Source organism: Vanessa cardui, chromosome 30 (assembly GCF_905220365.1).
Source record: "Vanessa cardui chromosome 30, ilVanCard2.1, whole genome shotgun sequence".
In the NCBI taxonomy this organism is placed as follows: Eukaryota; Metazoa; Arthropoda; class Insecta; order Lepidoptera; family Nymphalidae; genus Vanessa; species Vanessa cardui.
In genome coordinates, this window is record NC_061152.1 from 4,484,963 (window position 1) to 4,500,344 (window position 15,382).

A 15,382-nucleotide genomic window follows, 5' to 3' on the forward strand; every position below is an offset into this window, starting at 1 on the left:
TTTAATATCTTATATGATATATCTTTACATAAAACGTGTTAAAAAACAGTAAAATAGTTAATATAATCTTATTTATATACCTATTTAGAAAGTAGCAATATTTAAACAGCTGTTAATATTGCTTTTATTGTTTTTATTATTAAGTCATTGTCTTGTAGTCTAGTATTAACTATTTTACTGTTTCTTAAGCTACTACTATTTTATTGACGAAAAAATCCACTTACTAACTCTCGCTGTTTCTTGTAGTAGTTCCTCCAACGCGTATTTTAAATCTGTTCAAACAAAACGATTATATCAGATAATAAAATCACAAAATATTACAACTTTGCCGCTTTCATCTTTCAAATACTTACAGGGCCGTATTTAGGGGGCAATTGCCCTGGGGCCTCCACATGATTGGGGGCCACAGGGCGTTAACAAATACCGTAATATAGTCAAAAAAGTTAACAATACAAAATAAATCATGTAGCTTACTGATTTAAATACAAAAAAATGGATTTAATTCATAATATAATTATTAAAGTCAGCACGTTTCTTTGTCTAGGGACTCCACAGCTCTGTGGCCCCAGGGCCCCTTTAAATACTTACGTGAGAGCCCGGTGAACTTTTTCATGAGCGTGATTGAATCGGAGAAAGTTTTCTTCCCGACCAAACGATTGAAATCGACAATCGCTTCACCGATATCTGAAAATAATAATAATAATTAAAAAAAAACATTTAAAAAAAAAAATTACGACCTCCTTGGTCGAGTAGTGCGCCGGTTTTCATGGGTACGCCACTCCGAGGTTGAGTCTATGTAGATTGTATCATTAGTTTTCTACGTTGTCTTGGGTCTGGGTGTTGGTACCGTCGTTACTTCTGATTTTCCACAACACAAGTGCTTTAGCTGCTTACATTGGGATCAGAGTAATATATGTGATGTTGTCTCATATTGTTATAGCTTGGAACTCTATTCTCCTCTCTTTCTATTTTATTTATGTCTCTTTTTATCTTTGGAATTGTATTGACTAAAACTGGATTCTTAAAAAGTTCTTAGCCCAGCAGGAGCGATTGTCAGATGAAAGTTTTGTTAAAATAAATTAATAATTAATGAACTTGAAATTATGAGATAATAATTTTGAAATTAAGATCACTATTTTTAGGTAAATTTTCAGAACAATTGTTAATTAAAATTTATATGTATTACATGTTAAATATACAATATGTGTTTATACAACTTACTGCTACTTCTCATTACTGATATGAGTACGTTGAACGTTGCCTGCCAGTCTGAAAAGAAAAAAAAAAACAAATTACAACATTATTCAAAATGGCGTCACTCCAAAGACCTCATGTATGATGTTTTGTATATCATTGTATTTAACAACTTTTAGACAAGAGTACTGTTTTTATAGAAGTAACGGACTCCATAGAATCTACATGAACTAGTAACTTTATGTAAATACTAGCTACCCGCCCCGGCTTCGCACGGGTGCAACACTGATACTAAATATACTACATAATGTGTTTATTTACGACATCACATTAGAAACTTCTGAAATTATTAATTTTTCTTTACTATGTTGTCCATGTATTATATACAAAAACCTCCCTATCTATTAGCATATAAGCATACATAGGGACAGCGGTAAGCGACTTTGTTTTATATTATGTAATGATAATGATCTTACCAGTGTCAGAATTTAGGCATTCGAATACCCTTGGGAATTCAGATGGACCCACGCCTCCTGTCAGCTGGTACACTTGCCTCTTTAGTCCATCCAAGCCTAGATGAAAAAAATATAGCTTCTTAAAACAGCCGTTATGGGCATTATGTGAATTGTTGCATCGAAAAATATCGAATACTTTTCCAATTTTTTTTATGGAATAGGTTGGCGGACGAGCATATGGGCCACCTGATGGTAAGTGGTCACCATCACCCATAGACAATGATGCTGTATGAAATATTAACTATTCCTTTCATCGTTAATACGCCACCAACCTTGGGAACTAAGATGCTATGTCCCCTGTGCCTGTAGTTACACTGACTCACTCACCCTTCAAACCGGAACACAACCATACTGAGTACTGATATTTGGCGGTAGAATATGTGATGAGTGGGTGGTACCTTCCCAGGCAGGCTTGCACTAAGCCTATACTATAGTATACTTACCTATAAATATACTAAAACATTTTACAAAAAAAAAACCCTTTCTACGCATTGAAAAATTAAGGAAAGTAACTACCGTAAGATTTGATGAAGTCTAATGTATCTAAGAATTCAAACCAAAAAAGTTTAGAAATAGTTCATGTAAAACTTTCTTCTTAATCTTATACTCTGTAGAAATTTCCACAGCAAAAACATTAAAAACATTGAGAAAATTGTCCATTGATTCTAACGATAGACTAGCACCTATCTCTGCTAAATTCGTAATAACTCATCATCATCCTGCCCTTATTCCAATTTTATTTGGGGTCGGCGAAGCATTTCCTCTCTTTCCATACTTCTCTGTTCTTCATCGCACAAGTAGCTTTCTTGCTAACCGTATCCATTCATTGTCCTCGACCTCTATATCCATCCACATCCGTGCTCAAGGCATTCCTCACAATATGCTCCTCATTCCTCCGTATTACATGCTCATACAGCCGCCTTTCACATAACTTCTCGGCTATCGGTGTCACTTTCAAACTTCCTCTCATGCACTCATTCCTTACTCCATCCATTCGCATAACACCGCACATTCCTCTCAGTATTCTTATCTCCCCATCTAACTTACCTTTCTCATGATCTACTTCATGATCATAGTAATCGATGACTTCAGATATTCCTGGAAACAAAAACGAAACGTCACTTACGTCATTTTTCCTTGGTAAATAATAACAATATACTTTATGGATAAAACAAAATTTAATTTAATTTGCGATTCAACGGGGAAATGCCGCTAGCATTTTTGTTACCATTTCACGCTGTCATATTTACACAGTAACTAGTTTTAGTTCATATTTGTACATATTTAAGCATTTAATGTTATTAATTTTTATATTAAAAAACTGTTTGTAACGAAAAAAAAAAGACAAAATAGTAACGTCGAAACCAACTAAATACGTTGATGTTAATCTAATGTCAAAAGGTAACAAATGCATTCCACGAAACAAGCTCCAAATGACATAACTAGCTAACCCTTCAAACAAAACCGTATAATTCTGTTTGGCTATATCACAATGTAAAGAGCCGATGTAGCCCAGTGGTTAGAACACGAGATCTTAACCGATGATTTCGGGTTCAAATCCAGGCAAGCACCACTGAATTTTCATGTGTTTAATTTGTGTTTATAATTCATCTCGTGCTCGGTGAAAGATAACATCGTGAGGAAACCTGCATGTGTGTAATTTCAACGAAATTCTGCCACATGTGTTGAATACACAATCAACCCGCATTGGAACAGCGCAATGGAATATGTTCCACACCTACTCCTCAAAAGGACAGGAGGCCTTAGCCCAGCTGTGGGAAATTTACAAGCTGTTCTTGTTAAAGGATAAGCATATCAAAATGGCGCCAGTCAAATATCAGGTGTAAAATTTTCACGAGTGGCATGAGAAGTGATGTACAGAATCGCAGTGCTGTGAGTTTCGAGAAGTTTTAAGAATCATTTTGATTTCTGTTCTTTTTAAATAAACGTCAAAGGCAACTTACCTTTTCTTCCTGACATGCGTTGTAGCATTTCAAATATACCGTCGAAGTCGTTGTGTCCTGATAATCGTTTAATAACTTTGAACGCTGCGAATACATCTGAAATATAATTAAAAAAACCAATTAATCCGTTATATAAGCACAGGGCCGTATTTAGGGGAGGGCAACCGGGGCAACTGCCCTGGGGCCTCCACATGAGAGGGGGCCACAGTTTTCAGCAAGGTAACAAATACTGAGATATAATCACATTATAATAATGTTACTATTTAATATTTTAAAAGTTACCGATACAAATACAAAACAAATCATAGCTTACTGATTGAATTAAAAAAAACGAATTAATTCATAATAATATAATTATTAGGGTGTTCACGCTTCTGTTTGTCTAGGGCCCTCACTGCTTTGTGACCCCGGGGCCTCCAGACGTTTAAATCCGACTCTATATAAGCAGATACAATACATCCTTTTAATTAACAAAACTTGACTTACTCGTTTCTCCTGATAATATCCTCACAAGGGTCACATAATCTTCTATATCTGTGAACAAATTTATTTATTTATTCATAGGTTTAAACAGAATGCAATCAGAACATACATTAAAATTACGAAATTACACAATTTTAAGCTAGATTACATTCCTAAGTATGTGTACACGGCGTGCTCATATCTATTATATATCAATGTCTGGTACTAATTTATATAATAATCAAAAAATAATAAATTATTGCAAACATATAAATTAAAATGAAAACAATAAAGCAAAAAGTGAAGACTAGAAAACGTCCTAATTGGGACGTTTGCCTTTAGTCGTTTTACGTAGTAATACGTTATAATACATCACAATTACGTAGTAATACATTTTGCGTAATTAAAACATCTAGTTATCCCTTTCACTTATTGTTTTTATCAAGCTATCCTTTTAACTTTTAACGAAATGTAAAATAAACTAAAATAAACGGGCCCCGGCGCTCACTCATTTTTATTTATTAGGCTTAAAAAGGAAATCTAATATTATAAAGGAAATAATAACTCTTTTCGTTAATGCTTTCTAACATCTACGATATTGGTCTATTATTGGAAGAAAGTGTACCCCGACTTTTAAAATAATATAATGCGATTTGCATTATTTTGCTGTCCCTACACTGGGCTGTCGTGCATACTAAGGCATCTTGCTCGTGTAAGTACAACTACAACTATTATTTACACACGCAACTAATGCAATTTACATTATTTTGCTATCCTTACTTTGGGCTATTGCACACATGATAAGACATCGTATAAGCACAAATACAGCTACTCTTGGCCGTTACACGTATACTTAGTTATCTACATAGATTTTTTCAAATAATTAAGATAATTATTTTGAGATTAAACGAAAGAAAAACCAGTAAGAAATATTTTTTTCAGAATCATCAAATCGTATTTTATCTTTGCTACCTTCGCTAACACAGTTGAGAGTTTTCGTACAGGAAGTTTTTGCGCGTCTCATCACAATGAAACTCACGAAACATTGGCTTAATAGTGATCAAGTGAAGAAATTGTCCATGGATCCCGGACTATAATGTTTCAAATGGACCATGGATCCCGGACTATAATGTTTTAAATGGACCATGGATCCCGGACTATAATGTTCCAAATGAACCATGGATCCCGGACTATAATGTTTCAAATGGGCCATGGAACCCGGACTATAATGTTTTAAATGGACCAGGGATCCCGGACTGTATTGTTTTAAAATGGACCATGGATCCCGGACTACAATGTTTTAAATGGACCATGGATCCCAGACTGTATTGTTTTAAAATGGACCATAGATCCCGGACTGTATTGTTTTGAATGGACCAGGGATCCCGGACTATAATGATTCAAATGGACCATGGATCCCGGACTATAATGTTTCAAATGGACCATGGATCCCGGACTATAATGTTTCAAATGGACCATGGATCCCGGACTATATTGTTTTAAATGGGCCATGAATCCCGGACTATATTGTATTAAATGGACTGAACTATAATGGTAATCTTACTCGATCTCCCTTGGAATTTCTTGAAGAAATGAATCGTATACTTGATTCCTCGAGAGCCTCCGCACCTCCGCAAGAACTCGTAGACTTCACTGTGATCTGAAAATAAAAAAAAATAAATATTGTAGCCTAAGTTACTCCTTATTATATCAGTTATCTGCCAGTGAAAGTCCCGTCAAAATCGGCCCAGTCGTTCCAGAGATTAGCCGGAACAAATAGAGAGATAGACAAAAATTGTAAAAAATGTTATTTTGGTATGTGTACCGCGTACACATAAATATGCATTGAGTAAAAAAGGGCTATTTTAATATTACAAACAGACACTCCAATTTTATTATATGTATAGATTAACGTAGGTACTAAAATGTTTTGGGTAGAGGTACTTACGAGATAATCCAGTGGCTGTCTTTATGTAAGCTATTGCCATAGTTTCATCTGAAAAAAAATATGTTCATATTAATACTACATCATAATGTTGTCTTAAATTTTCGCGATAAATAAAACTGGTTTTAAAATATACCCAGATACCAATTAAGAAATCTTTGGCGGTAGTTGTAAATAATATTTCTTTTGTACATTAAATAGACAAATGTCACCTCAATCTACCCGTGAGTCCCGTGACCACGAACGCTGTAAAGTGCTCGAAACGTCGGGATGTTAAAAAATAATTAATATACGCGATTCAAATCCGTTAAAACCAGTTTTATTTTAATACTACATCAGTAAATAGTGATGTGTCTTGTGGGGAAAGGCTTCAGGAACTGGTTTGTATTGGAATCTGAGCCCTTTTAATGAACTGTTTTTAAGGAGGAATCCTTAAATAAATGATGGCAAAGATGATCAGCTTGTGACATTTTCAATAAAATCAAAATCAAAGTATACTTTATTCAAGTGAGCTTTTACAAGCACTTTTGAATCGTCATTTAAAAACAATATTATGTGAAGCTATCTCCGGTTCGGAATGTAAATTCTACCGAGAAGAACCGGCAAGAAATTCAGTAGCTTTTCTTTTTCTTTAAAAATACAGTAATGTTAGTTAAATTCAATTATATATGAAGTCAACAAGTATTAACTCCACGCTTTTTTATCGTCTGCATAATCTTGTATTGAATAAATATGCCTTCTTTAACAATGTATTTTTTACAAATGATTTTAATTTATGAAATGGCAAAGTTAAAAATGTCTGTGACTAATGGAGAAAATTTTTCTTTCGAAACATCACGTGACTACAGATTATACAAGATAAGCAATAAAAAAGAAAAGTAAGATGGCCCAGTGGTTAGAACGTGCGCATCTTAACCGATGATTGCAGGTTCAAACCCACACAAGCACCACTAAATATACATGTGGTTAATTTGTGTTTATTATTCATCTCGTGCTCGGGGGTAAAGTAAAACATCTAGAGGAAACCTGCATGTGTCTTATTTCATAGAAATTCTGCCACATGTGTATTCCAGAAACCGCAGTGGAATAGCGTTGTTAAATATGTTCCAAACCTTCTCCTCAAAGGAAGAGAAGGCTCTAGCCCAGCAGTGGGAAACAGGCTGTTGTTGTTGACATTTGTTTGTTTCTCCTGACGTTGAGACGGTTGACGGTTTTAGCCTCAAAGCGTTCCTTGGCGTCCCACAAAAAGCTGCTGATGTTATAGTGTGTATTCCGGTTTACTAGGTGCCCTGGGTACTTGAGAAGCTCATATATTCTTCTCTTCAAGGGAGAGAAACGCCTAATATCTCCAGGGAGAATAAAAAAGGTCATAGCCTTTTAAACTATTTCGTGTAAAGTCTTATGTCAAAAGTCGGTACAAGCAGCTAGTGAAATTGCTTTGAATTTAAATCGTTAATTTCCAAGACCTCATTAAATATAGTAGGTAATTTATAATTGTAACACTTTATAGTGACACGTATTTAAAACACTTGTGTATATATTTAATTAGCAATTATTTTCACAAACATTGCGTCGGTATACTAATTAACAGCTACCGAATAACAAATATGTCGTTCTAAGTATTTTGAATTTGGAATATAAAACGTAAACAAAATGGCCGCTTTTTTTTAAAACAGCTTTAATATGAATCATTACTGAAAAACTACGCAACAAAAAGCTTTACTAACAACGTGTTCGAACACGAATGTCTCGAAAACGGAAAGTCGTACTGAGATGATCATTTTTAATTTAAGTTGAGTGCACTTTAACTTACTAACAGTATAAGTTTCATTAAATTACAAGCGACCCGCCCCGGCTTCGCACGGGTGCAATGCTGATACAAAATATACTACAGAATTTGTTTATTTACGACATCACATGTGACACTTCTAAAATTATCTATGTTTCTTTACTATGTTGTCCATGTATTATATACAAAAACCTTCCTCTCGAATCACTCTACCTATTAAAAAAAACCGCTTCAAAATCCGTTGCGTATTAAAGATCTAAGCATAGATAGAGACGGACAACGGTAAGCGACTTTGTTTTATACTATGACAATGATTAACAGCAACAACAACAGTCTGTAAATTCCCACTGCTGGGCTAAAGGCCTCCTCTCCCTTTGAGGAGAAGGTTCGGAACATATTCCACCACGCTGTTCCAATGCGGGTTGGTGGAATACACATGTGGCAGAATTTCTATGAAATTTCTCACATGCAGGTTTCCTCACGATGTTTTCCTTCACCGCTGAGCACGAGATGAATTATAAAGACAAATTAAGCACATGAATCAGCGGTGCTTGCCTGGGTTTGAACTCGCAATCATCAGTTAAGATGTACGTGTTCTAACCACTGGGCCATCTCGACTCATTAACAGCAACATTGTATGCTAACTAACTTTCTCGGAGAGATTTTTCTAATACCCTGAGGTCTTAAGATTTTCTTAAATTTTAAAATGGATTAAAAATCTTACCGGTATACCCAGTCAGCTCCTTCAGGATTTCCTTCAATTCTTTCTGATCTGCAACAATGTAACACGTATTTATAAACTTAAATGCTTTATTGCCTCCTTCATTTTGTTTGAAACCTTTTTGGTATCCAAATTTCTGTTTACTCGATAAACTTATTATATTACCTTTTTCGTCCAGGACATCAGCTAGCCGATTTGATATCGGGCGATTCTTAGAACCTGAAAATAGAAAAAATATTAGTTGAAGCGATCTTCGTTCGTCTTTTTTCGTTTGAGTTTGACGATCAGATGCAACAACACTGTTCAACAACAGATTTCTTTATTCAACATAGAAGTATTACACTTTCCTATTGATGGCCAATTGAAACACTACCACCGGTTCGGAAAAGAAAACACGCTGACCTGAGAAGAGCCGGCGAAAGAAGCTTAGCGGGTTTTTTTTGTCTCATATATAAACAATTTGATATGAAATTAGCCAGCAAGCGATCGTTTCATTCCCAAGGTGTGCTATCGATCATAAACTCATTAATTGTGTGCGAAAGGTTATTATACAATAACCTTTCGCACACAAGCGTTCCTTAATATTTTTTTTTAATTTGCAAACAGAGGCATTTTGAACGCTTTCTGGGATCCTGTTGTAAAACCGTATACATTGCCCCACAAAGGAGTTACTAACTCTATGCAGTCGAGTAACAGGAGTAACAAGTTTGAGTTTGTTCCTTGTACCAATGCTATGAGTATCTCATTTTCTCATAAAATCATTAATATTTTTTCGTACATACATAACATTGCAGTATACATATATGTATATTGAGAGGCAACAGGTAATATCTTGACTTCTTTAAATTTATTCCTTAACGATTAACGGAAAATGAAATATTAATAATTTAATTAAAAATACTAGCGGCCATATTTTGATAGGCAACCTGGTGGATATAGAACCTCCTAATCATAAATATGTGTAAAAAATTGGCTTTTAGGAAAAACTCGATGGGTACACTAATTCTGCAGTGGGATCTTAGACTAAATGTATGTGATGTTGTCCAATTTTTTTTTGTATGAATATACACAGAGAAGCGTTTTTGAATCGTCAATATACAAACAATACAACCGTTTCGGAAAGTAGCCTCCCGCAAAAATTAATATGAGACAACATCATATACATTACTCTGATCCCAATGTAAGTAGCTAAAGCATCTGTGTTATGGAAAATCAGAAGTAACGACGGTACCACAAACATACCCAACACAACATAAAAAACTAATGACAATCTACATCGACTCGCTCGGGAATTGAACCCGAGACCTCGGAGTGGCGTACCCATGAAAACCGGTGTACACACCACTCGACCACGGAGGTCGTCAAAAAGACAAAAACACATAACTATATTTAGATACCGCACCTCTGTGATGACCTTCACGTCTGGGGATATTATTCTCTTCATCAGACTCTTGAGTTTGAGTTGATTCGAAGTTTTCAGCTTCTTGATCCCGGGAATCAAAGGCTGGTCCTTGTTCACCGGATCTCTTGCTTTCTTGGTCCGTTCTGTATTCATCGTATTTTGTGTGTTTCACGTGGTGATTATAATTGCTTTGCCGAGATTCCTGATCATTGTTTACGTGTCCGTGATCATGATGGTGTATCTGGTGATCTGTGAAAGTAAAGTAATAAACTCAAACTCAAATTGCTTTATTCAATATAGAAGCATTACACTTTCTTACTGATGGCCAATTGAAACAGTGGCCGGTTCGGAAGAGAAAATACCCTGACAAATCTTAAGTCTTTCTTTCTCTATATTGATATTTACCTTAGTACCCAGCTTTACGAGACTTTCAAATTACACGTCCAAATACCTCTTACGCATAAGATCTGTATAAACGGAGTTGAGATGGCCCAATGGAAAGCGTGCATCTTAATCGATGATTTCGGATTCAAACTCAGGCAAGCACCACTATATATATGTGCTTAACTTGTGTTTATAATCCATCTCGTGCTTGACGGTGAAGGAAAACATCGTGAGGAAATCTGCATGTGTCTAAATTTATCGAAATTCTGCCACATGTGTATTCTAGAACCCGATTTCGATTAGCGTTGTGAAATATGTTGCAACACCATCTCCTCAAAGGGAGAGGAGACTTGAGCCCAGCTGTGGGAAATTTACAGGCTGTTTACTTTACTTTTTTTATTACTGTGTAAACATAATGTATTCCTTAAATTCTCTTCGGTAGCAGTCATAAGTCTTTGTTCTATTGGACTTCCCTTATTCTTTTCGCTTGTTCCGCCGCGTTCTAAGACATAGGAAGCTTAGATTGGTAGTCAAAAATTTAAGATGAAAGTTTTGAGAATATTAAATTTAGGAAATAGTGTTAGTGTTACAATTTTTATAGACATTGTATAACTATAATTTATTAGAATAATTTAGTTAATAATATGTCGATTGACTATTTTTAGAATATGTGGTAATGTAATATTTTAATTTTTCACGGTTAATGTTGGCCGTTAAGGAAAAGGAATGTCATAAGAATCGAAAGCGGCGGCAATGTTTGGATAGAACGTAAATCATTCTTGAATAATGTAAATGACTGACTAGATCTAAACTATAAAATACTGGATGTATAATGTGAAACACCGATTAATAAACCAACGTTAACAAATAAATCTGGATTCTAGAAGAATATTGATTATCTTTTAAAAATCGAAACCATCCCAAGAATAGATACATTTTGTATAATTTTTTTGCGGTATCAATATCAGTTTGCCTTTAATACTTCTGTAATCGCTAGTACCATACACTATAGATAGTTTTATGGACCTGTTTGTTTAATTATTACTACCAAATAAATTCATTATTTTAGGACAAATTTGATTTTTTAACCGTTAACGCGGAAGGAAGGATGCTCCCATGCGGAATATCATCCAATATTTTTCATTGATAATATCTTCTTATTGGTCATAGTGGCGTAAATAGGCAAAAACTTCTCTCAATTAATGCGCTATCTAAAAGTGACTTGGCTTTTATTGGTCGTAGCCTAAAGCCTTCCTCAATAAATGGGCTATCCAAAAGTGAAACAATGTTTTAAATCTGACAATTTTACGACTTTCTACTAATATGGCATATTCCTAATACTGTTTTCTTTGGTAGTGTTTAAAAAATAGTTATCATTCATTAAGCTGACCTAGTTCGCTACGCCTCTGTTGCAAAACCACAAGATTGTGAGGATCACCTAGAAAAATCATTTAATATAAATATACAGGATTATTGGTAATTCGACGTATTCCCATTGGGAGGTAATTGCAATACTTAATTTGACTAAATTACAAAATGTCTTATAACTTAGTAATTGGACTGTTTCTGTTTCTAAATATTATTTTAAATTTGTATTAAGTTTTTTTTTTATACATTGGATATTTGTTCTTAATTATTTTTTTGGAAATTTTAAAGAGCAAACTTTAGGCCGAATTCATCAATGTTCTAAAACGAATTTCCACCGGCGTCCTTAGTGGTCATTTTCTTTCGATTATTTTGAAATAAGTAGCTAGTTTTGTACAGTTTTGGAGAGATAAGAAAACAGTTGTTTTTTAACAAAACTGCAAATTTCACAATGATATTTTTTGTTTTTAAGGCATTATTGTAGAAAAATGATAACAAAATATTGACATTTGTCCGTCCGTCGCATTTTTAAATTAGAAGAAAGAAAAGATTTTAATCGACACTTGTTTTTTTTTTTCAAATAAATTTATAGGTAAATTTTCGACCTATTTCGAAAAGATCTTAAAACAATGGGAGTAAAAATTATCCTACATAGTCTCCCCTATTATCTCCTATAGAGAATACATCGAATTACCAATAACCCTGTATACAGCGTCTGAAAGGAAGAAGATCTGAAACGACAAGATGGTGCTATTGGAAAATGAGCCGTAAAGTTACTTTAAATGATACAAATATACGAGACTATTATTTGGCATGATCACGTACACCGTTTGGGTAAGTACAATCCATTTATCAAATATTTCATGCCAAGCAATGCTTATTGAAGTGTTTTTTTTAAAGGCTGAGCCAAAGTTACTTTGGGAAAATTGTTATCATTTTTTATGGTATAGGTTTGCGGACGAGCATATGGGACACCTGATGGTAAGTGGTCACCATCACCCATACACAATGACGCTGTAAGAAATATTAACTATTCCTTACATCGTCAATGTGCCACCAATCTTGGGAACTAAGATGCCATGTCCCCAGTGCCTGTGGTTACACTGGCTCACTCACCCTTCAAACCGGAACACAACAATACTGAGTACTGTCATTTGGAGTTAGAATAACTGATGAGTGGGTGGTACCTACCCAGACGGGCTTGCACAAAGCCTTACCACCAAGTAAAATATTGTATGTATAGATTATAGATGTTCCTTACAAATATATAATATTGCATTAAACTAAAGTAATTAGAAGAGATTTTAAAGTGATATATGTATACATACGTGGATCCGGCTTCGCAACGGCTAAATATACCTGAAATATTACAAAATACAGTTTAGAAATATGTAATCACTAATGTTTGAAGGTATCTTTGATTTGGTAGGGTTTCATGTCATTATATATCATATTATACTTAGTATTATATATTTCAGTTTGGAAGGGTTATTTCCCAAAGTTGATGGAGCTTTCATGATATTAAGGGTAGTAAAAGTAAGTAAGTAACAGCCAGTAAATTTCCCACTGCTGGGCTAAGGCCTCCTCTCCCGTTAAGGAGAGGGTTTTGGAACATATTCCACCCCGCTGTTCCAATGCGGGTTGTAGGAATTTTCCATGCAAGTTTCCTCACGATGTTTTCCTTCAACGCCGAGCACGAGATGATTTTAAATACAAATTAAGCACACATGTGCATGTGCATAGTGGTGCTTGTCTGGGTTTGAACCCGAAATCATCGATTAAGATGCACGCGTTCTCACCACTGGGCCATCTCAGCTCGATGGGTCGTAAAAATTCTTAAATTACCAATGTCTGTTGGTAGTTGGTAATATCCACTTATCATCAGATGGTTTATTTCTGTATTGGAATTGAAATTGTCTGCTTTTGCTTGGACTTATATATTTTTTAAGAAATAACTCGTTCGCTGTGTCATCATTTTTTTTTTACTTTTCCTGTGGTTCTGTCCGCTTAAGACCTTGTATGAGAACTATCATAATACCGGCACGGGTTTATTTGACCCCGTAACGTTTAAGAAACTAAAACGTTGCGGTACGTGGCCAATGAGACCCCGAATTAACGGGGTGCAGCATAGCATTCTGTTTTTAATAGGCATCACATACATATATTATTGTCACTTTCCTACAATATCATTAATCTATGATCATATTAGCGCCGCAAAGGAGACACATACGAGATCTAATACGCCTCCATTGAACTAGTTAGTTTTTTAATATATTAAATATAATTGCAATTACGACCAAAATACGTTTCTGTAGAAATATTGCATTATTGGTTAGAAAAGGGTCCCAAACTGCTTATTTAGGGCTAGTAAGAATCAAATGTCAATACAATCTACTTTAATTTAAATCTAAATCGTACTTTAGAAGTTTAATCATGAAATTTAAAGTATTTTCGCATTTATAACATCGGTCTTGTGTACTTTCGAACAATCCATTTTGTATTGCGCATTACGAAACAAAATGGCGGACTGAAAACGCCATCTTAATTCACAGTCATTTATCAATTGACATCCACTGTTTTATGTTATTATTTCACACTGTTTTTATGTATAATTCACTGCACTTCACTTTTAATAATATTAATAAAAAGAAACACTTTTTTTTATTTTCTAATTTTCTAAAATCATTAAAATGAAATTTGCAATATGTTTATTGAATAAAGTCTGAAAAATAATTAACAAATATAGCATAGTTTAAATATATAATAAATAATAAAAAATTGTCATACAATTTTAAATTCATAATAATACGTGATTCTATAAATATAAAGAGATTTAATATTATTAAAAGCAACGTTGCAAGTTGTATGAACTTCGCTTTATCACTTTTTTTTAATTTCTTTAATAAAAGGTTTCAATATACAACAATATTTATGAAAAAAGAAAATGTTTTAATTTACATAATAACGTCTGAAAATTGAATTGGTGTAAATTTTTGCGAAAACAGTTTAAAATGGCAATTTTAATATTTTAAGATTATTTACAAAAACTAATATTTAGATTATTCATAAAAACAAAATTACATTTATCTTTGTAATGTATGGATCAATATCTGTTTTTTTTTAATATATAGAATATGTATCACGCCTGTGTATTTTTCAGCCTAGTCGAATGAACGAATTTTGTTTAAAATCAAACCGCAAGACTAGAACCACAGACAAACTAATTAAAAAAAAAAACTTACATGTAACAACGCCAAAACGACGCAGACTCGAAAAACGAAATCCATCGCTTTTCGCGACGAGACTAAACTTAAAAATCCACATAAGCATATCAAACCATGTTTTATATTACAACTTTGTTTAATTTCGATCAGCTGTGCAAACTTAATTGATTGCCTTATTAAACGTCTCGTTCTCACTTGTTATTCTTTATAAAGGGCGAATGCTATAATTTGATACGGATTATTGGAACTGTACAATTCTATTATTTCAAGGAGATTTGTAAAGAGTAAATAGGTACGTTAATATTTATTGATATTATCTCTGTGGAGTTGCTAGTATACGACGTCACTGATCCGCCATTTTGAAACGCAACGTGATGTACTGTTTCTATGATTACGCGCCAGTCGGTGTTTTTTTCA

At 34.2% G+C, this 15,382-nt stretch overlaps 1 protein-coding gene across 1 annotated transcript in view; it reads right to left on the minus strand.

Annotated features, from left to right (window-relative positions):
* LOC124542133 (nascent polypeptide-associated complex subunit alpha, muscle-specific form-like) overlaps positions 1-15,120 on the minus strand; it is a 28,972-nt gene extending 13,852 nt beyond the window's left edge. The window contains exons 1-15 of the mRNA XM_047120068.1: positions 14,984-15,120; positions 13,070-13,100; positions 11,767-11,814; positions 9,993-10,241; positions 8,756-8,809; positions 8,594-8,641; positions 6,084-6,131; positions 5,700-5,795; positions 4,160-4,207; positions 3,674-3,769; positions 2,757-2,807; positions 1,671-1,766; positions 1,222-1,269; positions 589-684; positions 225-272 (exon numbers count right to left, since the gene is read on the minus strand). Coding sequence (XP_046976024.1) covers positions 225-272; positions 589-684; positions 1,222-1,269; positions 1,671-1,766; positions 2,757-2,807; positions 3,674-3,769; positions 4,160-4,207; positions 5,700-5,795; positions 6,084-6,131; positions 8,594-8,641; positions 8,756-8,809; positions 9,993-10,241; positions 11,767-11,814; positions 13,070-13,100; positions 14,984-15,028 — 1,102 coding nt within the window. The 5' untranslated portion in view covers positions 15,029-15,120. The remainder of the gene's footprint in view (positions 1-224; positions 273-588; positions 685-1,221; positions 1,270-1,670; positions 1,767-2,756; positions 2,808-3,673; positions 3,770-4,159; positions 4,208-5,699; positions 5,796-6,083; positions 6,132-8,593; positions 8,642-8,755; positions 8,810-9,992; positions 10,242-11,766; positions 11,815-13,069; positions 13,101-14,983) is intronic.
* Between the last annotated feature and the right edge of the window lie 262 nt (positions 15,121-15,382).